The 24,457-nt window shown below is 39.4% G+C and overlaps 1 protein-coding gene across 1 annotated transcript in view; it reads left to right on the top strand.

Annotated features, from left to right (window-relative positions):
- ANO4 (anoctamin 4) overlaps positions 1-24,457 on the top strand; it is a 394,735-nt gene that overhangs the window by 235,859 nt on the left and 134,419 nt on the right. The window contains exons 8-9 of the mRNA XM_057316522.1: positions 14,538-14,638; positions 18,085-18,129. Of these exons, the coding sequence (XP_057172505.1) occupies positions 14,538-14,638; positions 18,085-18,129 (146 nt within the window). The remainder of the gene's footprint in view (positions 1-14,537; positions 14,639-18,084; positions 18,130-24,457) is intronic.

The following is a 24,457-nucleotide window of genomic DNA, read 5'->3' as shown; positions in this document are numbered from 1 at the left end:
TAAGTTTCCTAAGCTTGGTGTGGGGATCACCAGGGTTGATGCAGAGTAACCAAGAGTAGATTGCATTGGTGTTCACTTAATGGCAACAGAGGGAACCTTTGATGAACTGTGTGAAGATTTGTGTTTAGCTCCTTAGCCCTGGATCTCTCCTGATTGTGACCTAAAGGAGTGTTTGCTTGAGCTCCTCATAAATTTAAGCCATTTTGAAACCTTTGTTTTGGAAAGAAGAGGAATTTTTTTGTAATAGGGTTTTAACAAGGTAACAACACGAAAAAGCTACTCATAGTCTAGATCCAAGACTAGTTCATAAATTAATTTAGGGAACATTCATTCTCAATGACTATGTGCTTAGTAACATACTGGGTATTGGGAATACAGCTGTGGAGAAGCTGAACAGTCTCCTAGAGACAACAGAGTAATACATAATTACAGAATTAACTCATTGAAATGTGACCTCAAACTTAAAAGGCTTAAAATAACCTATGTTTATGATTTCATCGTTTCTGTAGGTGTCAAGAGTTCAGGTCTAGTTGAACAGGATCTTTGATCAGGATCCCACAAGTCTGCCATCAGATGTCAGCCAGGCTGCATTCCTTTCTGGAGCTTAAGCCTCTCTTACATGGTTTTTAGCAGAATTTAGTTTCTAGAGGTTGTAGGACCAACACCCCCATTTTGTTGCTGGCTGCCAGCCAGGGATTGCTCTCAGCTCCTAGAACCACTCATGATTCCTCGCCATTATAGACCCCCTTACAACACATAGCTCACTTCTTCAAAACCAACAGCAGAACCTCTCTGATCTTGAGAGTCTCTTTTAAGGACTCACCTAATTAGTTCAGACCAATCCAGGGTAATCTGTGCTTGTGATTAACTCAAAGTCAGCAGATCCGTATCTCCATCCCAGAAGTGATAGGCCCCCATATTCACAGGTTCCACACACACTCAAGGAGAGGAGGTTATACAGGGCGAGTACACAAGGAGAGTGGGAATCTTGGGATAATATTAAAATTCTGCCTACCAAGTAACTTGAGACCCGAAAGAGCCTGGAATCTATCAGGCAGAGAAAATAGCATATGAGAAAACCCTGAGACTATCAGGAGCTTGGTGATTTAGAAAAAAGAAGAAAGGCCCATGTGACTGGAACATAGAGAAAGAAAGAGAGGCATGAAATAACCACGTTAGTGATTTTCCAGAGAGCCACAGGAAACCATGGATCACAATGCATTTTTAAAGATGTTTCTGATGCCAGTGAAAATACACAAGGCAAGAATGGGATTTGGCGGGGGGGGGGGGGGGGGATTGGAATGAGCCCGGCTAAGAGGCTGCTGCAGTCTTTGAGGAGATAGATGATCGTGGCTCAAAGGAGGATGGTGGCAGTGGAGATGGAGAGAAGTGGGCAGATTCAAAGGCATTTTAAGAGGGAGAATCAATAAGACATGGTGAGTAATCGTATGTGGGGTAAGGAAGAAGAAGTCAAAGACAACTCCTGGACTTGAGCAACTTGGTGGGTGGTTTTGCCATTTCCTGAATCTGGGGATACTCAGGAGAAGAGCAGTTTTGCCAGAGAAGTGGATCCATTTTAGACACATTGAGTCTGATGTGCCAATGAGACAGCCAAGGGCAAGTATCATCATGGTGGTCATTGGCTATGCTGATCTGGAACTCTGAAGAGAGGTCTGGGCTAGAGATGAGATTCTGGGAGACTTTGGACAATAGGTGACACTGAAAGCCATTGGGAAGGGATGAGATCATCCAGGGAAAACAAGTAGATGAGACTAGAGCATGAATGGGCAACCCCATTTAAAGGTCTGCTGAGGAGGAGTGAGCGGTCATTTCACATACATATTTCCTGTTGCTGACACTAGCATCCTTCTCAGGGAATGAACATTGAGGCCATTTAGGAATATATGCAGTACCTCAGAGGTTTCTCTCCACCAGGGCATAGTGACTATGTGTATGTGCATGAGCGCATGAGTTGTAGAGAATTACATCAGAATCAGCTGAAGAGCCTTTTTGAACTACACTCACAAATTCTCATGTGTCCCTAAAGGAATCAAGTATAAAAATGCAAAAAAGGAAAAAAAGTCTCCTTAGAGACGTATGCCCTCATTTTTCAGAGAAAATGGCAGCTCAGAAAAGTGCAAGTGGCTAGATGGCAGCCCTGCTGAGAGGAGCAGAAATTGCTTAGTGATTACCTCGAGCCCTTTACCCCTCCAGAAATGTACAGTTCTCCATCAGTTTTAGAGAGTAGATTCCTGATCCACCAAGAAATTGCAGCATCAGCTAGGGGTCAACAGAATATCCACCAAGCATTCAGTAACTCTGGGAGGAGGATGAAATCCTCTTTCAGCCATTTACAGCACAACCATGTCAGTTTCAGAACAACCCTGCAAGGTGTGTGCTGTTGCCCCTGTTTTACAAATGAGGAAATGGAGGCTCATGAACTAAGAAACGTGCCCAGAAATACACGTCATGAGTGGAAGAACCGGGTTTCAAATTTATTTTTACTACTGGCCTTACATTCATTTTAGGATGTGTAGAGGGAACCGTATGCACTAGTCCCTGGATTCCAATGTGTAACTAAGCATTTTTCCAAAAGATAAAATGACAGTGGAATTGAATCCATGAGAAAATACATTCACATTAGCCCCAGCGAATGTGGAGCAACTGTTCTGAAGTCCAAATGCCTTGATGAGAACCTAGGTTCTACTCCTTAGTTACTGTGTGGTCTTAGCAAAGGTCGTCTACCTCTTTGTGCTTTGGTTTCTTGTCTGCAATAAATTAGGATAATACTAGTGCTTGCCTCATAGGGTTTGGTAAGATTATATTATTTAATGTATGTAAAACCCCTAAAATACTTCCTAGCATGTGGTAGCACTGTGTAACTGCTCCCACCTCTACCGCTGGTTGTTTTTTTTTTTTTTTTAATTGAACTATAGTTGACATACAATGTTATTAGTTTCAGGTGTGCAGCATAGTGATTTGACAACACTATACATTATTCTATGCTCACCATAAATGTAGTTACCATCTGTCACCATATAACATTATTACATTATTGACTGCATTCCCTATGCTGTATTTTTCATCTCCGTGACTTACTTATTTTATAACTGAAAGTTTGTACTTCGTTATCCACTTCACCCTCCTCCCAGCAACCACCAATTTGATCATTGTATTTGTGATTCTGTTTCTGTTTTGTTTTTTAGATTCCATATATAAGTGAAATCATATGGTATTTGTCTTTCTGTGTTGGACTTATTTCACCTAGCATAATATCCTCTAGGGTATAATATAGGGTCACCCACACACAGCCCACATCTTCTTTATCCATTCTTCTGTCATTGGACACTTAGGTTGCTTCCATAACTTAAATATTGTAAATAATGCTGCAGTAAACATAGGGCTGCATATATCTTTTTGAATTAGTGTTTTCATTTTCTCTGGGTAAATACCCAGTAGTGGAAGTATTGGATTGTATGGTAGTTCTATTTTTAATTGTTTGAGGAACCACCATACTGTTTTCCACAGTGGTTGCACAAATTTATATACTTGAGTCCACTCTTTTTGCCTTGATGAATCTGGCTGAAGGTTAATCAGTTTTGTTTATCTTTACAAAGAACTAGTTATCGGTTTCATTGAACATTTCTATTTTTTTTCTCCATTTCTACTCTGATCTTTAAAAGATTTTCTTTATTATTTGAAAGAGAGAAAGTACAAGCAGGGGGAGGGGCAGTGGAAGAGGGAAAGAATCTCTGGCCGACTCCTTGCTGAGTGCAGACCCCAGCGCAGGGCTCGATCCCATCCTGAGATCATGACCTGAGCCAGAACCAAGAGCCAGATGCTGAACCGACCCAGCCACCCAGGCTCCCCTCTACTCTGATCTTTATTATTACTTTCCTTCTACCAAATTTGGGCTTTATTCTTCTTTTTCTAGTTTCTTTATGTGTAAGGTTAGATTGAGATTTTTCTTGTTTCTTGAGGTAAGCCTGTATCACTATAAATTCCCTTTCAGAACTGCTTTTGCTGATCCAAAGATTTGGAACAGTTATGTTTCCATTTTCTTTTGTCTGCATGTATTTTTTTTTCCTCTTTGATTTCTTCCTTTACCCATTGGTTGTTTAGTAGTATTTTGTTTAGCCTTCATGTGTTTGTATTTTTTCCACTTATTTTTCTTGTACTTGATTTCTAGTCATCGCATTTTGCTCAGAAAAGATCCTTGATGTGATTTCAATCTTCTTAATTTATTGAGACTTGTTTTGTGGTCTAACATGATTTATCCTGGAGAATATTCAATGTGCACTTGAAAAAAATATGTATCCTGCTGTTTTGGGACAGAATGTTCTGTATATATCTCTTAAGTCCATCTGTTCTAATGTCATTCAAAGCTACTGTTTTCTTATTGATTTTTCTGTCTGGATGATCTACTCACTGATGTAAGTGGGGTGTTAAAGTCTCCTACTATTGTACTACTGTCAATTTTTACTTTTATGTCTGTTAATATTTGCTTTATATATTTAGGTGCTCCTATGTTGGGTGCATAGAGGTTAACAGTTATTTTATCCTCTTGTTGGACTGATCCCTTTGTCCTTATGTAATGCCCTTCTTTGTGTCTTGTTAAAGTCTTTTTTTTAAAGTCTACTTTTTTATGTAAGTATTGCTACCCTGCCTTTTTTTTTTTTTTCATTTCTATTTGCTTGGATATCTTTTTTCATCCCTTCACTTTCAGTCCGAATGTGTCTTTAGGTCTGAACCACTGCAGTCTTTTTCTCCGAGAAGCTTATCTGAGTTCCTAGCTGAAATTAATATTTTTTTGACCCAGCATTTTAAGGGTTTGCTTTGTTTTCCTACCAGTATAGTTATGAGAAAGCGACATCCAGCTATTTGCCTAAGGGGATACAGAACAGGTGCAAGTGACTACCCTGATTTGACCCTTTGTGCTCAATAAAATGAAACGTGAGGCATATTTATGCCTCAGGCCCTTTGCCTTTGACTCTTCTTGCTGCCTGGAATGTTCTCTCCCTGGATAATGAAACTGCATTCTTATGCACTTTCTTCAGGTTTCTGCTCAAATGTCACCTTATCAAAAAGCCTATTCACACGACTCTATCTAAAATAACCTCTTCTTCCCACCATTACTTTCTATTTCCTTACCATTCTGTATTCTTCTTCAAAGCATACCATCAGAAATTTTATATATCTGTTTATTGAGAGTCTCTCTCCCCAGTAGAATTCACAGAAGCAGTGATTCAGTCTGATTCATAGCTGTCCTCCTGACGCCTTGTAGGCTCTCAGTAAAGGTTTGTGGAATACATGAATGGGTAAGTGAGTGAGTGTTAAATTATAGTTCACAAGATGAGATTCATGGCCATCTGCAAAGAGCACCAGGATTTCCCCGTGCACTTCCACTGAACCCATTTGGAACAAACTGAATGATTCCAGACCTTCCTTCTGCAGGTGAGGAAACTGAGGGCAGAGAGGAAGAGGCCAGTTTCCAAATCTAAGGTCCAGTCAGAGACAGGGCCAGGACTGGGTAGTTTTCAACGTGCTTTCACAGCTTATGCCAATCTGTGCCTCAAAAAAGCCCAGGAAGTTTGGCATTCAGGGGTCATGTTACCTCCGTGTGGTCAGAGGGGAACTGAGAGAAGAGTGAAGTGACTTACCCAGGTGTGCAATGGAGAGTGGTGGCCGGACCTGCCCAGGTGTTCTTTCCACTGCACAGCAGCACCCAGTTGGTTGTTGGCCAATGGTTACCTTTCAAGGCAAGCCAAGGATACTTCTAGATACTTTTGGAAAGTATCTATGCCTAGGTCTTCTTTAGTCTTCTGTGTCCTAAGTTCCAGCTCTTTTAAGCCCATCTCCTTCAAGTTTAAAAAAAGGATTTGGCATCATCTTTTGAGTTCAGTAGACCTAAGATGATAAAGGGGCCATTTTAACTTTGGCAGCCTCTTGTAGGGCCCCTGGACTTCTCGGGGTGCTGTGGACAAACACACCTATGGAGACTATTTCCAAACAGACCTCCATTTCATTCTCCCATTACATCTGTTCTCTCTTCCTTTTAGGTACAGACATAACCCCAACCTTTTTACTTGAGATGAAACCAGAATCTAATGAGCTTGCAAGTGAGAGAGGCAGGCTCCCTTGAGCCAGACATTCACTCTGTGATATCCGTGGAGAGGAACAATCTTCAGTTCTCACATGCAACTGCATTTCCTAGTCCCTCCAAGCAAATACCTCCTTTTTCCTAATGTTCCTTCACTATATTTTCATGGCCAAAATTTGCAAACCAGGTTGGAAGAAAGTGATCTTTTTTGTCCCTCAATCAAAGCTTTAACTTTTGAAAATATTTTTAAATGCCTTTGATGATGAATCACATACATACCTTCCTCACCATTTAAAGAGCATGTTTAGTGCACAAGGAACTAACAAAATACTTTGCATGCATTAAACCTTGTAGTCCTAAGAAGAAATCTGAAGTGAATGCTGTTATTCACATTTCGCAGATGAGAGAATGGAGGCTTATAAAGATGAAATATTTTGCTCAGGGTAATCAGCTGCTAAGGTAGCATATCTGGCCCTTGAACCTTGAATTCCAAAGTTTAGGAATTCCAAAGCTAGGACTTTTAACCATTACACCGTGTGGTTTCTCTACTCTATTTTTCTCAATATATAAAGAAAGGTTGCATATTGTGCATTGTTTATTTCTTATTTTATAATTTTTCTCAAATTATATATGCGGTTATTATGTATCCATGGCTGGGGTATTAGCTTCTCACGGACAGGAACTGTCTCCTTTTTTTGTATAGGCCAAGGCACATCAGAGTTAGTTGCCTCATTCTAACACAAATGACCCTTTCTCAGCACAAAGCTAGTGATTAATACCCCTGCAATGAATGTTAAATAAATGATTAACCAAATCCTTTTAAATTGCTTTTCTTTCTCCTACTTTTTAAGAATTGCCACCATGTTTTAATATAAACCAACCAGTGAAAATGGACCTGAAATGAAAATAAATTGATAAAAGTTTCCCAGCATAAGATTTCTGTGGCAAATGTGATTTCTGGTGTATTTCCTTTATGTACACATACATACACACACACTGTCCAGGTGTGACTGTGTACGAGATCATGATCTCATTCAGACCTGTATCATAGATGTAAAATGAAACTCAAATTACAATGAGCTTTTTCTTTGAAATCAGCATATGTGTGTGTGATGAGGGCATGGAGGTGGGGTGGGAGGGTCGATCTGCATGACCGTCTCAGAAATTCTGGGAGGTTGCCAGGAGTTTTTGCCTGAGAATTCCTGGGAGGAGTGTGGAGAGCGTACAGCCAGAGACAGGGAACTCCAGGTGCAGAGCAGAGACTCAACGCACTTCTGACCCCTTGACAGAGTGCTCTGAGAGGGCTGACAGCTCTCTCCAGCGTGGGCTTAGGGAGCCATGCCTGGGCTTCATTCTTTGCTGCTGGTTTGCGTGTGGCAGGGAGAGCACTTGGGAGAGACATGGCTTGGTACTTGTGTGCCCTCCTTGAAATTAGTTCTGACTCCTCGTGGAAGTTCCTGGCTTTCTTTCAGAGAACAAGCTGAACATTGTTGGAAACAGTTCCACCTCAGCTCTGCATCCTCTTTAGAGCCAGGGCCAACGGCAGTGTCAGCAAGCACAAAGAGGCAGCTGTAGCAGCAGAGATGAGACATGGCACTACTGAATAAGGCCACCTTCAGGCAGCAGCCTGGGGGAGCTGTGGGAAGGGTTCCCTGAGCTGTCATCCTTCTAGAAACCCCCATTCCTCCCAGCTTCTATTTTGTCCCTCTTCTTGTTTCCCACCTCCCTCTCTGGTGGCTCCTTCTTAGTCTCCTCTGATGGTTGCTTTCTCCTCTTCCAGACCTTCTAAATGTCGATGTACCCTAACGCCTGGTCTTTGCTTCTTCCTTAGGTAACCTCATCAAGTTCTGTGCTTTTAAATATCAGTGGATTGTCTGTAATTCTCAGATTAGTAAGTCCCATCTCCCCAACCCCTGCCCTGAGCCAGATTCACCTACCCATTTGCGTACTTCACACTTGTATGTAAATATCTCCCAGGGATCTCAAACATAGCATATCCCGGAGTAAACAAACATCTTTTCCCTGATTCTTCTCTAATTCATTGTGCGGTACTACGATCCATCCACTTTTCCAGGTGAAACAACATGCCCACTCATCTGGACACTGGATTTTTTTTCTCTCTCTCCTCATTTGACCAGTCCCAAATCCTTTCAAATCTACCTCCAAATTAATCTCTAGTCTGTTCCTTTTTTTCCTTACTACATCTGCCTTCTGGTTTCAGCCATTATCTTGTCTCACCTGACCTCCTGGAATAACTTTCCTATTGACCTTCCAAGCCTTGTGTTCCCTCTGGGACGTTTTCCACAGAGCATTTAGAGTACACTCTATAAAACAAGGAATTCTGTTACCTTCCTGCAATTTAACCCATTGGTGACTTCTAAATGACCTTACAGAATAAAATCTGAACTCCTTACCACATTGAACTTGGCCTCGCATGATCTGCCTACAGCCATTTTCTCCAACTCCATCTCTGGTAACTCTCCCTACCTCACACTTTATAATGTCCAGTCACCTGAGTCTTTGAATTTATGGTACAATCTCCAGGTCTTTGTACTTGCTGTTCCCTCTGTCTGGAATGCTCTTCACTTGGTTTCTCCATGGCTAGCACTTTCTCATCTTTTGGATCTCGGGTTAGATGCCATACCTTCAGAGATCAGCCAGGCAATCTAAAGCCAGGTGCCTCCAGTTCTTCTCTCCCACAGCATTCTATTTTTTCCTTTTTGTCACTTCTCATAATTTTAAATCATGTTTATTTGTTTAATGTTTGTCTACTACTAGAAACTAAATTCTGTCTACCTCGTATATTCAGCCGAGTATCTGATATGTAGTAGTCAGTGGATATCTGTTGAATCTTAATGAGTGAATGTCCCTAGAGGAACATATAAAAGACCCTGGGGACCATGGAGGGACCCTGAGACAGAAATTGGGGGCTTGACTCTCAGGGTTTCTTCAGACTTAGACTTGTAGTCAAAGAATGGAAAATTCTTCTCAGATCCTGGTTCCTTATTTGCCACATTTACAGGTTGTAACTTGGATGAGTAGGAGTGCTGTGTTCTTCCCAACACCACCAATATGGCATGGCCCTTCTTGGAGATCATGATAACTAACGTGTTTCTACCTGTGCATCTTATCCATATTATGCCATTTAATATGATTCCATAATTAGATATTGCTGTCATTTCCCATATTACAGTTGAACAAACTGAGATTAGATAGCTTGCCCAAGATCACAAAGCTATTAAGAGAGACACATATGAATATGAATATGTGGAGTCTGACCTCAGAGTCTACATTCTTTTTGTTGTTGTTTTTCCTCTTTTAATTTATTCAAACTCAATATAGTTAACATATAGTGTATTATTAGTTTCAGAGGTAGAATTAATGATTTATCAGTTACGTATAACACCTAGTACTCATTCCATCCCGTGCTTTCCTCAATACCCATCACCCAGTTACCCTATCCCCTCCAGCAACCCTCAGTTTATTTCATAGAGTTAAGAGTTTTTACGGTTTATATCCCTCTCTGATTTTGTCTTATTTTATTTTTCCCTATATTGATCTGTTTTGTTTCATAAATTCCACATATGAATAAAATCATATGATAATTGTCTTTCTCTAAATGACTTATTTCACTTAGGATAATACCGTATAGTTCCATCCACGTTGTTGCAAATGGCAAGATTTCATTCTTTTTGGTGGCTGAGTGATATTCCGTTGTATATAAATACCTCATCTTCTTTATCCATTCATCTGTCAATGGACATCTGGGCTCTTTCCATAGTTTGGCTATTGTGGACATTGCTGCTATAAACATTGGGGTGCAGGTGCCCTCTTACACCCCTGGTAGGAATTCAAACTAGTGCAGCTACTCTGGAAAACAGTATGGAAGTCCCTCAAAAAGTTAAAAATAGACCTACCCTATGACCCAGAAGTTGCACTACTAGGTATTTATTCCAAAGATACAAATCCAGAGTCTGCATTCTTAAACTAACCTCTGAAGTTCAGCTACCCATGTGGCTCTGCAGCTATACTTTCTCTCAGAGTGACCTCTTCCAGTGCCATGGTTTAAATACCATCTATGTCCTGGCCATGCTTACTCTGTATCTCTGGCCCAGACTGCTCCCCCCTGAGTTCCAGACTAATTTATCTACCTACAAGGCATCTTCTCATAGGTAACTGAAACTTAACATTTCCAAAACTGAGTTTGTGCTGTATCTCCATCAGCATCTCCTTCTCAGCAATGGTATCAGGGTCATGAGATGTAAACATGCGTACATCCATACGTGTGTCTTAGAGAGATGGCTTGAATTAGATAATGGCATGGTATTTCTTCTTTTCCTTACTGTTGCTTGATTTAACCTTCCCTTACTAGATCATGACATGCCCAGGTGAGGCCCCAGACTTATATATACCCTTGTACTCCTAGCATCGAGTGCATAGAAGGTGTTGAATGGGATCTTGCTGAATGAAGGAAAGAAGGAAGGAATGTTTTCTGTGAATATTATCTATTTCTACTGCAGGTAGTTTCCATGCTACTTCTTAATTTCTCAGGATGTTTTCCAAACTCCTCTAACTGGCCATTTTTTCTTCTCCCCATGGTTCTAACCTAAGGGGTGAGATATTAATGAAATGACTCTGTTTCAAAAAATCATTTTCATTTCTCTTTGCTTTGTCACTTGCACACTTCGGATTTATGTGGAAAGGAATACTTAATAATGAGGAAAAACCTATTTAGAAACAGTAGCATAATCATTCAGTGGTAGAGAAAAAAGTGATATATGAGCCATATAATTAGCAGTAATCTGTCTCATATTTATTTTTCTGGGCTGAAGTTCAGTTCCTCCTTGAAAAACTGAATGTAAGTAATAAGTTACACACACACACACACACACACACACACACACACGACCTGTGAATAAATATCCATCATCATCCAAGGGAATTCAGCTAACATTTTTCTCAAGATTATGAAAAAAAACTTTAAATTGTCTCAAATCAAATCTAAGTTCATTAACTGCTTAATTTTGCTTCATTTTTGCTGCTTTGTTTTCTAAGATATAGAATTCTTTTCAATTTAGTTGGTGTAAACTGATAAAAGAACAATTCAGAAATTATGTATCTTCAATGCATGTACAAAGCCATGGATTTATTTAAACCTCAGAATTTATTAGGTAGAATTGGCAAGGGAGTCAAGGGATGTGAGTGCTAACTGTATCTGGGATAGATGTTCAGTTTGGCTATGAGTGAATTACTTGACCAGTCTCTCTCTCCCCTTTAAGAAATTGAAGGAAAGCCTCCCTTGCAAGGTTTGTGTAGGAATAAAATGAGGTAACAACGTGAAAGCGCTTCCAAAATTACAAAGCTCTACGAAATAATAATAAAATGATGGCTTTATAATTATTATTATAATTGAAATAAGGAAACTGAAGTTATTTTTATCATAATGAATGAATCAAAACAGCTATACTTTTATGCAGAAAATGGAAGAGATCCCACACTAGAATTTTAGTTGATTTCGTGTGTGTTCAGGTAATGAACTTGGCTTTTCCACACACAGAAATGTGGCATTTAAAATGTGCCCTAAGTAGAAATATTTTAATGTATTCTCTTTAATGTTTTCATATATTCATGGAGATCTACAAAATGATTTTTCTTCCACTGTATTTACTTTCCGTAAACCTAGCGATTACAATAAGAGAGTGAAGAGAGTATATCCTAAAATGATATTCTGCTATAAATCATAGTTTGGTTGAGTCTGTGAATCATTCACATTCCCACATTCCTTGTTGTACAGTTTCCCTCTTTGTATCATAGGAAGATGAGAGAAGAAAGAACCAGTGAATGTAGAATCTGTAGGAAAGCTAAGTGAGCTTAAAGAATTCCCATTATCACAATGAACATTTTCAAGTGGGAAAGCCACAAAACCTTCTCAGACTCTGAAGTATATCTTTAAAATAAACAATAAGATCCATTTGAGTATATGATATACTGCTATTGTTTATCTATGATAAACAATAAGATCCATTTTTTTTTTTTTTTTTTAGAAAATAGAGCCTTTCTTTTGTTTTATAACTTGGAAAACTGTTCTATATATTAGAAAACAAATGGCAGTCTTTTCCAATATACAAAAACGCTCAACTGATAAGCTGAGACCATCTCAGATCTGCATCTGCAGACATGTATGGGACGGGATGGAGATTTCTGTGGGTGTGTGCAATTTCTCCATGCTCTGTATGGACACTGCCACCTGTGAGCTCGTTCACACTCACCCTGGCTACATAGCTCTAAGCACCCAGTATAGAAAGGATTGGATATAATGGGTTACTAAATAGAAAACCAGTTTGTGCAAAGAGATCTAGCCCTGGTCCATCACATCTTCAATGTGTACTGGCTTGTCTGTTCCCTGGCTGGGCGCCTCATTTATTGTTACCAGCTATGTTGGCTCCAAGAGTCACTTCATCCACGGTTACTTCTTGCTTCACAAGACAAGCAGCTTTCATCTGACCAGGACTAACTGTTCACACTTCACTAACCATATTGTCAATTAGATGAGTATTGGCTATGTGCTCCCTCTGGACCAGACATTGTGCTAGGTCCAGAGGATTTACCTGTGAATAACAGAAACTTTCCTTGTTTTGGGGGGGCTTACAGATGTCAGAGATCTGCTTGTCCCAAGCTAAAATATAAAACCTCATTTCAGCTGGAATTACCAGAATGTTTGGTTTTTCAGGCCAATATCAAAGGGTGCCCTCCACCCTTGTGGATTTGGGTCCAGGCCCTCCTCCTTTTGGGAAATTCAGCACTGTCAGAGCCCCTGCGAATTAGTAGTTGATACTAATTTGATGTTCGTAATATCTTGAAGAATTATTATAAATTAAGTACAATATTTATAAGCCCAGCAAGAAGACTCTGAATGAAAATATGAGCAATGAATTGCAAGTGCACATCATCTGCAATTTAAAAACAGTTCCCTGTAGTGCAAATTTACCCCCTAAATTTGGGCTTCTATTTTTGCCAGCTGTGTAGAAGTATTGGAGTGTTTATAAATACTGTTACAAGGAGAGGTAAGCCACAAAAGCCTAACACATCTGTTGACATTCTTATGCTATAAAAATTTAAATGGCATGCAGTCCAGAATGAGCCTGTGTGAAAAAGATACGGATAAATAATAGACCACTTTGCTGGTTTAAGCTGGTTTGGCTCACTATTTTCTCATTTTTCTTCTACGTCCTTCAACAACCCACCCCTACCCCTGGGAAATGACTTCCAAAGAAAATCTAATTGGGGAGACGCCGGGGTGGCTCAGTCGGTTAAGCATCTGCCTTCAGCTCAGGTCATGATCCTGGGGTCATGGGATTGAGTCCTGCATCAGGATCCCTGCTCAGTGGGGAGTCTGCTTCTCCCTCTCCCTCTGCCCCTCCCCTGACTTGTGCTGTCTCTCACTCACTCTCTCTCAAATAAACAAATAAAATCTCTTAAAAAAATAAAATGTGAAGTCCTAGTTGACTTCCGTATGTGCTGTATTGATAAAAAGCCCAAGAGGAGGCAAAAGTTTTGGGCCAAAGAACACAGTCCTTTGAAAAAGCTTTCCCTGACACCCACCCAGATTCAAGACTCACATCACCAAGTCCCCCCATCTCCACCACCATCAATTTTTGCTTTTGTCTCGAAGGTTGAGAGATCTCCTCTTCTCTCTGCTTTTGCTGCAGCTCTCCCTTATAATGTTTTCTCCATGCAGTAGCCACAGTGATCTTTGAAAACCTAAATCAAAATGACTTCCCAGTGTTCCTAAAATAAAGTCCAGTTGTCCTGTTGGGGCTGATAAAGCACTGCACATGCTGGCTTCTCTCACCTTTTCAGCCTTTTCTTACGCTAATCTTCATGATGAATACACTCCAGCCACTCTGCTCTCCTTACTGCCCCTGAGCATCAGACATGCCAAGCGATTTCCCAGCTTAGGGCCTTTGTACCTAGAACACTCATCCCATGCTCTTACCCAGCTCTGGCTCCTTTGTGTCTCAAATTTGTAGGTCCTCTCTGCAGAGGGGCCTTTTCTGCACCCCTGCCCAAGGTAGTGTGTGCTCACCTCCCTATAACTTCTCCCATTAACTGCGTTATCTTCAGAACGTTCATCACTATCTGAATTTATCCCTTTCTTTTAAACTCGTTTTTGCCTGTTTTTTTTTTTTTTTTTTGTATATTTGTAGAATATAAATGCCATTCATATCTCTTTTGTTCACAGCTGGGTCTCCAGAGCCTGACACACAGTGGTATATTTTTTAAATGAATAGAGGCACACATAAGGACCCAGTTTTTTGCTGAAGAATGCCCCAAATCTTAAACTCCATATAGATTCATGTGTTCTAAGTTCCAATTCAATTTAAACCATAGGAGACTTGGGTATACTTTTCAATTTAGTTTCTTTTTTCTGTTTCAGTCCTCTCTAATAAATAGTGACATTATCTTTGTGAAGTTGCATGCCCCATGGGAAGTGCTTGGAAGATATGCAGAGCAAATGAATGTAAGAATGCCTTTCAGGTAGGTGTAAATATATTTTTCCTAGTCTCTGCTGTTCCCCTGTAAAACTAATGTGCTCCTCTCTTGAAACAAATAAAACTGAAATGCAGACTGGAACACTCTTAGAGAAGATCCTTTAAATGTTTAGGAAATGCATAAGTCTTCATGACTTTTAGTGACTTCATGGTTTTAGGTGAAAATTCTTGGCTAATTCAGTCCTTAGCAGGTAGATATGTCAAATGCCTACGAGAAAGAAGCATTTTCCAAGTGGCATTTTCATTTCTAAAATGCCATTTTCAGAAGTCCTGTGTGTTGCTGCTTTGAATGGCCAGACCCCAGGCATCAGTGGTGGAGGTTCCCTGACATTCAAATCTGCTTCCAGTAAAGCAAGTTCAAGAAATTTCATAAAAACGAGGTCTATTTTTTAAATAAACTATTTTTAAATTTTAAAAAAGTCAGGTCATAAATACTGTGCAAGCACAAGCATTGATATTTTTTCCAAGGGTAATTAGAAAATACTTTGTGTGGATTGCTTAGTTATTTAAAGGATTAATTTACCTTCATCTCATAGCCAGTATTCATATTTTCAGATTAAGGAAGAAAAGTGATCTCTATTTGCTAGATGGAAAAGTGATCTCTATTTGCTAGATGGAAATAAAGTATTAGATGGAAATAAAATAAAGTATTAAACTTGAAATTATAAATGCCAAGATATATGGGAAGTAAATAATGGAATCTTCTAAAGGAGATGGAAGGATTTAGTACAAAGGACAATTCTAATTCTTTAATAAAGAATTAAATACTTTTGCTTCACAATTTGACAATAAGACCAAGTCAGACGACAAACCAGGCAAACTGGTGCCAATTCTGAAATATACCTCTTAATGAGCTGTGGAAAATTATAGAGACAGGGAGGCACTAGGGACACATTTAGAGAAGGACAATTTCCATTCACAGGTCTGTAATGTATCTCCCTGGTGCATCTTATTTTCTTTGTTTATTGGCCTTTATATTCTAATACCAAGTCAAAATAGAGGCTGTTTACCTCAAGGCAGAATTCGCAAAGGAATTGAGATAAGCATCGTTCTAAACTTTTTATTTTTGTATTTAAAATGTAACAAAGGAAATCTGAGAACCCAAGGATTAAAAAATATTATATAAAATCACTGAGTCATTTATCAATTTAGTTTCCATTGAAACTTGTTACACTATAATTACAATTAAAGCCAGTTATTTATCAATGCTATAACTGTCCAGTATGGATTAATACTGTATCACACATAAAGACCAAAAGGGAAAGAAATCTGTGCTTAGATACAGTCGTATATCAGATCAGCATCTTATAGCCAACAATCCAAAGTCTATGTTCAGATATAAGTGAGATAGTAAAACTTAGTGAAATTGATACGTTATCCCTCCCCAGCAATCTCACAAAACCTTCCACCAGAATGTATTTCTCAAGCAAAGAACCCAAGCAGATTGCACAAACTTGAGCAGTGTTAATGCACAGCAAGTTCCTAGTCCCTGGAGGCACTTCATATATGAAGGGCCTGACTGTACCATAGCTAACACTTCTTACATGGTCATTACGTAGCAGGAAAGTGCTGCCTGCCAGCAGCATTAATACTTTCCTTATACCACGTTAAGAGAATGTGATCCAGGGAATAAATGAAAACAATGATAACTATGATTAATAGTCTTCTTTTTAAATGTAGCTGTTCCTGCAGGACAGTTTTAGGAGAAAATACAATTAATGTGTGGACACATTGGCCTCGTTAATATTGACGCGATTTTACCTAAACATAGCTTCACTTGCTACAACCTGATGCATTTAAAATGTGTGCTATTGTTTTATCCAGTGTTTCAGATAAATAACTGTAGCCTAAGAAGATCTATGTATTTCCAAAGGAGGAATTTTCCTGCCATATCACTTCAACAAAATGTACAAACATCAGTTTGGCTACATGTAAATGCCTCAAAGAATGTTATGTGTATTTATTTTTTTCTGTAGCTTACACTTTTGAATCCCAGGTTTAGTCTCCTTGGATTTGTATTCCTACAATGTGTGAAACAAAGTTAAAGAATAATTTTCTTATGGGAAGTTGTGAATAAAATTTCCTTCTTAAGTACCTATATGTCCATGGATATGGACTTTTTTTAATTAATAGACTGATTTTAGGGCATTTTTAGGTTTATAAAAATTTGAGTTGATAGTACAGTGTTCCCATATATCCACTCTCATGCCACTTACAGTTTCCTTATTGTTAATATGTTGCATTAATGTGGTATATTTATTATAATTAATGGATCAATATTGATATATTATTATTATCCAAAGTCCGTAGTTTACTTTAGGGTTCACTGTTTGGGTTGTATAGTTCTATGGGTCTTGAAAAATCCATAATGTCATGTATCCACCATTATGGTATCACACAGAATATTTTCACTGCCCTAAAAATCCTCTTTACTCCATCTGTCCATCCCTTTTGCTGCCCACCCCAGCACAAACCCCTAGCAACCACTGATCTTCTTATTGTCTCTATAGTTTTACCTATTAAAAATATGAATATATTTTTAAGTTTTCACAGATGTGCAAAGCTAGTTGTATATAGACTTCCCATTTTCCTTAAATGAGAGAGCTCAGTAACAGTTCAGAATACATATAAACCACATTAATTTCCTTACTACTCCATTGGTGGAAGCCCAAACTATGGAAAGGCTGATTGCATTTTTATAAAGCATCGAATCCATATGCTCTCCATTCAGATTACACCCTAAATTTTAATCTGTAATGCTTTAAAAAATGCAGATATACAGAAGTACAACACATCCTTAACAAATCTCACTTTTAAAAGATTTTTTCCAAGATTCCTTGTTTTACCTCTTTAATTCACCTATAATCAGGGCCAGTGGTTAGGCAGTATTCCCCAGTGTGGTGATTTGCAGCAGGATGTTGATGCCGATTAGTGTTCTTCCCATACTGGTAGTAAAATATATATTTTTATATTACCCTGCCTGTATCAAATGAGACAAGTGTTCTGTAAACTGAAGTGCTGTATAAATATTAGTTAATATAATAGTATGCCCGTTAAATTGTGCATGTTGCCGGCAGGCTGGCAATCCATTTCTTCATTCCTTGAAAAAAAGCTGACCTCAGCTAAATTCACATGAATACCAGTTGCTTCAAATCATTGCTCTGCACAGGCTGTGTAGGCGAGGAGCAACCATAAAAAATTATGATAATGAGAGGGAGAAATATCAATGGAAAGTATTTCGTAAGATTTCATGACTCAAAAATGCATGCCCTATGTTCCAACTACATTTCTCACTGTTAATCTCTTTTTAGTTTTTTCTTCTTCACCTCTTACAGGCTTCTATCTTCAATCTCCTTTCCTTCCTTGCTAGTTCAAACTGTAACTGACGATGGGTTTTCTTCTCGACTGGCTTCATTTTTGCTGTTCTTCCAGGAGAAAAATCTATTACCTGCCCCGCCGGTACAAGTTCATGAGCAGGTTAGTAGCATGCTCTGTCATGATGTGTTTGATATGTTGGCCTGGTTTTTTTCCAACAATGACAAGGAATACAAGCTGGGGAGGATGGGCCTTTGTCCCATGGCAAAATTGGCTGCCATGCACAGTCCAAAAATAGCTATTTCAGGTTAGCCTGAAAAGAAAAAAGCAAAGATGGAAATGTTTCTTTCAGAATCTTCCCTGTGATTTCTCCATACTTGGAAGGACAGAATTTATCTGCAGGTGTGTTGGGGCTGGTTTTTTGTTTTTTGTTTTTTTTAGCCCATTCTATTAGATAAATTACCAGAAAACCCAGCTGTTCAGCACATCTTTGGTCTGAATGTTATTTTTTTCCACGCAAATCCCATCCTCCGCCATAAGTAACTTGAAATTGGAAGTGCAGACAATGAACAACTCAAAAAGCTGATAGCTGTTTAGCCCCCCATGGGTGGGGCCCTCCTATATTAGTAATATTTTGTTAATAAAATATGCAGATGTATTAACTTACCAGAAGCCCTTCCTACTTTTTTTTTTTTTTTAACCTCCCCACCCACCCAAAATTCTACTGGCTAAAGATTGCCTTTAATGTACTATGTATTCTTCTAAAGTTTGTTTCTCATTTTTTGAGAAGCCAGGGAGAAAGGAGGAAGCATCAGTGATGTCCTTTAACTCAATTCTGTTGTGATCACTGGAAATCTAATTTCAAAATTTTAATTGGTCTTATGTATCATTCACCCTGAGCTGAGCTGATAGTTAAATTTGGAGACCATTGCATTTCTCTGAAAATCCTATTGTTCAGTTCTGTGAGAATTAAGATTCATGTTTACTCTGTTTGTGTGCTATGCAGAATGATAAGTATAAGAGTAATTGACATATTCTAGTGGATTTACTCAAATGCATGTATACTCAATAAAGTATGATACAAGAATTGACATCCAACGAAACAAAGATGTGTTTTCCAAAATTTCCCTGCACAATATCCTTACTAGCAGTTCTTCTTTGCTTAGACAGTAGCCATGGCATTTGGATTCACCATTATTTAGATTGGTCCCTTGTCATATAGTGACCTTCTATTAAACCCTGAGGTAACACATTAGCCTATATCAGTAGTCCTCTGTAATTCTCAAACTTTAACCAGCATCAGAGTAACCTGGAGGACTTATTAAAACACAAGATTGCTGGACCTGTGCTCTAATCTATGATGTAGATGTCCATCTGTCCTCCTGGATGGTATGTGAAGGCAAGGATGGCTTGTCCAATTCTGTATTTCCGGCACCTAGCACATAGTAGGTGGGGTGAATGGGCAAATGCGTCTCTACACACGTGAGAAGATTTGAGTGAGGAAAAAGGAGGTCACAAAGAAAAGCATAGAAAAACCAGGTGTGTCTAAATTGTCAGACACAGACTTGGAACTGAAACATTTGCCTTCACAATGGGGGAGGGATGAGCAATGAGGGCTTAAAAGAAAATGGTGGTAAAAGGAACCATAAATCTCAAGGTTGGATTGGACATCAGATGTCACCAAGTCCAGCCATTCAACAGATACTTGAACATCTGCTAAATGGCCAGCCAGCCCATGTTTGAACATCTGTGCAAACAGGGAATTTCAGAATGCAACTGTGGGCACCTGACTTTTAGGAAATTCTTCCTTAAAATAAGCCATAATCTCTCTGTCTCTTCAGCTTTTACTCCAAAGAACATTCAGATTATAGTTCTCCCTGGATAGATGAAAAATAATCTACAGAGCAAAAAGGCAAAGTGTATGAGAAAGATTATGAAATTCGAGGCAAAAGGACTTAGCAAGTATTTGGAAATTGAGAGACAGGAAAGAGAAAGAGGTTTCCATATCTAAGGGATTGGGAAAATGTTGGCGGTAAAAGGAGAATGGAAATCCAGAAGAGGTACAGGTATGATGAGAAAGATGATAATTTTTGTTTTAATAATTCAGTATTATAACTCACAGTAGGTCTTTGACACACAGGTGTCCTGAAGGCCTCTGGAAATGATGGCAAAGCAACTGGAAGTAAGGCTAGAGAATCCAGTTGGGAAGTCAGAGTATAGAAGTCATGACTTGAGCCAGAGGAGTGGATGGGGTTTCTCAGGGAAGGGTGTAAAGTGCAAAAAGAGGGCCGATGGTAAATTCCTTGGAAAATCTTGTTAAGGAGGCAGGAAGAGATGGAAGGAAGATGAAAAAGAATAAGGAGGCAACCTACGGGAAGACAGTGTCAAAGGAACCAGGGAAGAGTTCCCATAAGAATGGGTGTTCTTCAACTTCTGATGGAGGCTGAGAGATGAGAATCAGTTTTCAATACTTAGAAGTTAGTGATAACTACCATGATAGCAGTCTCCATGAGAGGTGGTTCTCAAAGTTGAGTGGACCTCAGAATTATCTTCAGGGTTTTTTAGCACTCAGATTATCTAGCCCATCCCTGGAGTTTCTGTGGTGAAGCGCAATATTTTGCACTTCTCTCAAGATCCTAAGTGATGCCGTTGTGGCTGATCTGGGACTACATTTTGAGAATCACGACCAGAGAGGAGGGTAATAGAAACCAAATTACAGCTGGTGGAGAATGGAAGGCCCTGATGCATCAGAGGCAGTGAGGGTTCACTACTACCTTGATAAATTTTTGAGATAGAGGAAAATAGAGAGGGGGCACGCTTAAGAACAGTAGCCAAGAGGAAGGAAGCAGAGGAGAGGAGACTGTGACAGGTGACCAATCACATATTCTCCAGGTATGCAGCAGAGAGGTTTTAAGTGAGTAAGAGTTTGGGAAATCCTTATTTCTTGAACTGAAAGAACAACTTACTGAACGGTAATATTTGGCCTGAAAAATTCAGTGCTACTTCAAGAGCATAAATCATAACTATAGAAGAATTTAGGCATTGGAAGTCACTGGAAGACTCAAAGTGAAGAGAAAAGAAATCCGAACCGTGGTAGTAGGACACATTGATTCAGACCGCCTGCTAAGACAAGCTCCGTTGCTTACCACATCACCGCAGTGGTGTACCTTAGTGAACTCCAATGTCTGGTTTCATTTTTAAAGTGCAGTTTGTCAGAAATTTTGGTATCTATTTTAACTCTTGTTTCACCTCAGAACAGATTCAGACAATGGAGAGTATCTCTTTGTAGCCAGCTCTGATATTCCAAATTGAAGGGCACATCTACGTCTGGCTATCCTGGTTGTACACCAGTAATAAAACATTGACTGAGTGTTCTAAAATTCTCATGCCATACTAAATATGGATATTTAATTTAGCATTTAGTTTCATCGACGTAAATGATAATTCCATTACTTTGCAAAAGCATCCCTGAAACAGCCTTATCTCCTTTAATGCTAAAGGAAATGATATTACAAAGTTTCCGAGCAGACAGAGATAGAGCATCTTCTCACAAATATCTCGATTTTTTTAAATCATCCGACCCCCCCCATAAAACACACTGATGTGGTTCAGACTTATATTCTTCGAGTAAATGCTATTTTCATCATGTATTTGGTCTATTAAATGCTCCTTTGATTCTTTGGGCAGATTTATAGGCCTTATAAATTGCCTATCCAATAAAGAGAGGGAATTTATCACCTGTTTTCTGCCCGGTTTTTTGTTTTTTTGTGTGTGTTTGTGGGGTTTTTTGTTTGTTTTGTTTTGTTTTGCCTTCGCCAAAAACTGCAAATATAGTCTGTGGAAGATGTGATTACAAAGGAACAAATTTGATTATGGTCAGTGGCTTGTAGCTGAAGTCTCATTACTACTCATTCCTTTTCCGTCCGCTCCCCCATACACACCTGCCTGATGTTACCCTTTGCAGTCGTTTGGCAAAATAACTGCTGCCCCTACTACATTATACATTCAGTGCAGTTGCAATCTTATCAGTTGAGTATACAGGCAAATGACAAAATAACTTGTATTTTCCATCCTAGTTTTAAAAAATTAATATATGTAGATGTTCCAAAGCCTTTGGACTCTTCTATGAGATATTTAGGTTGTGCCCCAGTTAGTAGCCTTGTGACCTAAAAGAATCCTAGCTCCTATCCAAGGAGAGGCTATAAATATAGGAGACCTGGCTCTCAGAAGAGGAAAAAGAAATTCAAGGCTCCTGCTGTCTAACTGTTATCAGTCCAGGAGGGCTTCATTTATTGCAATGTAGGGCTCTGTATGGTGCCTCCATTTAAAAAAAAAAAAAGAAAGAAAAGAAAGTTTATCTGTAGTTTCCTTTTAGGTATATCACCCCTAAAAATGTAATCTGTTTGAAATGTGATGCTATTATTATAATATTCTGGTCTGGGGAAAAGCAGGTATCTCTGAAGTAGCCTATTTCATTTCATTTAGCCTAATTAAGTTGTCATTAGTACAAACTCCCTCCTGGGTTGTTAGTGGCTCGAGGGGAATGCCCTGGTCTTCTTCAGGGTATACCCACAGCATCCAGGTTGGTGCTCTGCACACAGTAGGTAATTTATAAAGGCCTACTGATGGCTTAGTATGTGGGGAGTGAAATCCTTTGGCATGTGGCCGTTTTTTTAATTATTACCACTCCTAAGGTGGGTAGGATAGTCTCCCCTTTGCAGTCAAGGGAACAAAGCATCAAAGAGGTTCTAGCAGAACCTTCCCAAAGCATATTTCCAAGGCACAGCTTGGGAACGCGTAGCACACAGAGCTGGTAGTCTGTACCCATTTGCCTGGGCTGCGCTGCCAGCTCTTTCTAGCCACTCAGGACCTGACCTGCCATGAACCAGAACTTGGGGGGAACCCTGAACTTACTGTAATAACAACTTTCTATAAAAATAGCCACATTTTACTTCAGATATTAGCTTGACAAGTTAAGGCCAGAAATGCCCAAGTGGATGATCAATCCATTGTATCTTTATTGATTTGCCTATGTAGTCTATAAGGGGGCTTTTGCTCAATAAATGGCAGAAATGGCACAAAGTGATAATGCGTCCAGCCAAAATCAATACTAAATCATTAATCCAACATTTTCTCTTTGCTTTTCCCAGTCAGTGGAGATTTTATTAAGTAAGCCCAACTCCTATACTTAAGAGACAAATTGGATACTTTCTAGTTAGTTGGTTCCTCAACTCATACATCTAAGAGAATTTCAGGGTTGCCTCTTTAGGGAAGTTTATTAGATCAAGATGGGAGCACAGACCTCAGTCCACAAGTGAGAATCTTAGCTCTTGAATTCCCATTGATCTCTACATAAGAGTTTATCATCCTCATCTTCTGCATCCTAGACACCACCACTGAACTGAGCATTTTGTACATAGAAGGCATTGAGCAAACACCTGATATTTGTTATCTTCTGTAGTCCTCACCACTGACTCATGAAACAGGTGCATTCACTCCAAGAGGTTTAGTCAATTGTCCAGCATGCACTCATCATTAGAGAGATGGACAACAAGTTGGGAACGTACTTCAACTTCAGAGTCCATCATTCTGTATGAAAGGTTATCCATTATATTGTGAAAAGGAAAGCTCTTTATTAGCTTGTTGTTTAGAATATAGCTGAGATACTATTGCCCAAATCACCAGCAACATGTAGTAACTAAAAAACAGCAGAATCAGAAACCCAATTTGGGTCTCATGCTTTCCAGCCTGGTGACTTTTCACTATGTGTTTTTACTTGCACTGTGGAAGAGGATCCCCAGAGATGCCTAAGTACCACAGTTTGGGACGGGAATGTTTGTTGAAGAGTGGCCAGTTGTCATCCAGCCACAGAGAAACAGATCTTTGTTCCCAGAGTCACTGGACTGACAGGTGGAGTAGCATGTGGAGTGTTAGTCTCAGTATTGGGAGCCTGACCAGCCATGGCCAGGTCTCAAGGGGAAAATCAGACCAAGACTGTTTTCAGAGGCGTATTAAATTCCTGTTGCTGTTGTAACAGATTCCTGCAAACTTAGCTGCATAAAACAACACAAATTTATTATCTTACCATTCTGCAGGTCAGTAGTCCAGGGGTGGAGGCTTAACTGAATTCTCTGCTCAGGGTCTCTCAAGGCTAATGTGAAGGTGTTGGTTGGCCTAGGCTCTTCTTGAGGCCATGAGGGAGAATAATCTTCAGGCTTGTTCAGGTTGCTGGCACAATTCAGTTCTGTGCTAAATTTCTTTAGGATTCTTGGACAAAGGTTGTTCTCAGCTTCTAGAGGCTGCCTGCACTCTGTGGCTGCTGGCCCTCTTCATCTTCAAAGTCAGCAATGGCCAGTTGAGTCCTTTTCACACTTTGAATATCTCTGACACTCCCCTCTGCCTCATCTTTGCTATCTCTAGCTAGAGAAAGTTCTCTCCTTTCATTAATTTTTCTATTTAAAATCAACTTAATTAACATATATTGTATTAT

Source organism: Ursus arctos, unplaced genomic scaffold, assembly GCF_023065955.2.
Source record: "Ursus arctos isolate Adak ecotype North America unplaced genomic scaffold, UrsArc2.0 scaffold_21, whole genome shotgun sequence".
NCBI lineage: Eukaryota > Metazoa > Chordata > Mammalia > Carnivora > Ursidae > Ursus > Ursus arctos.
The sequence above is the reverse complement of the archived record's forward strand: the minus strand, read 5'-3'. Positions and strand labels throughout refer to the sequence as shown.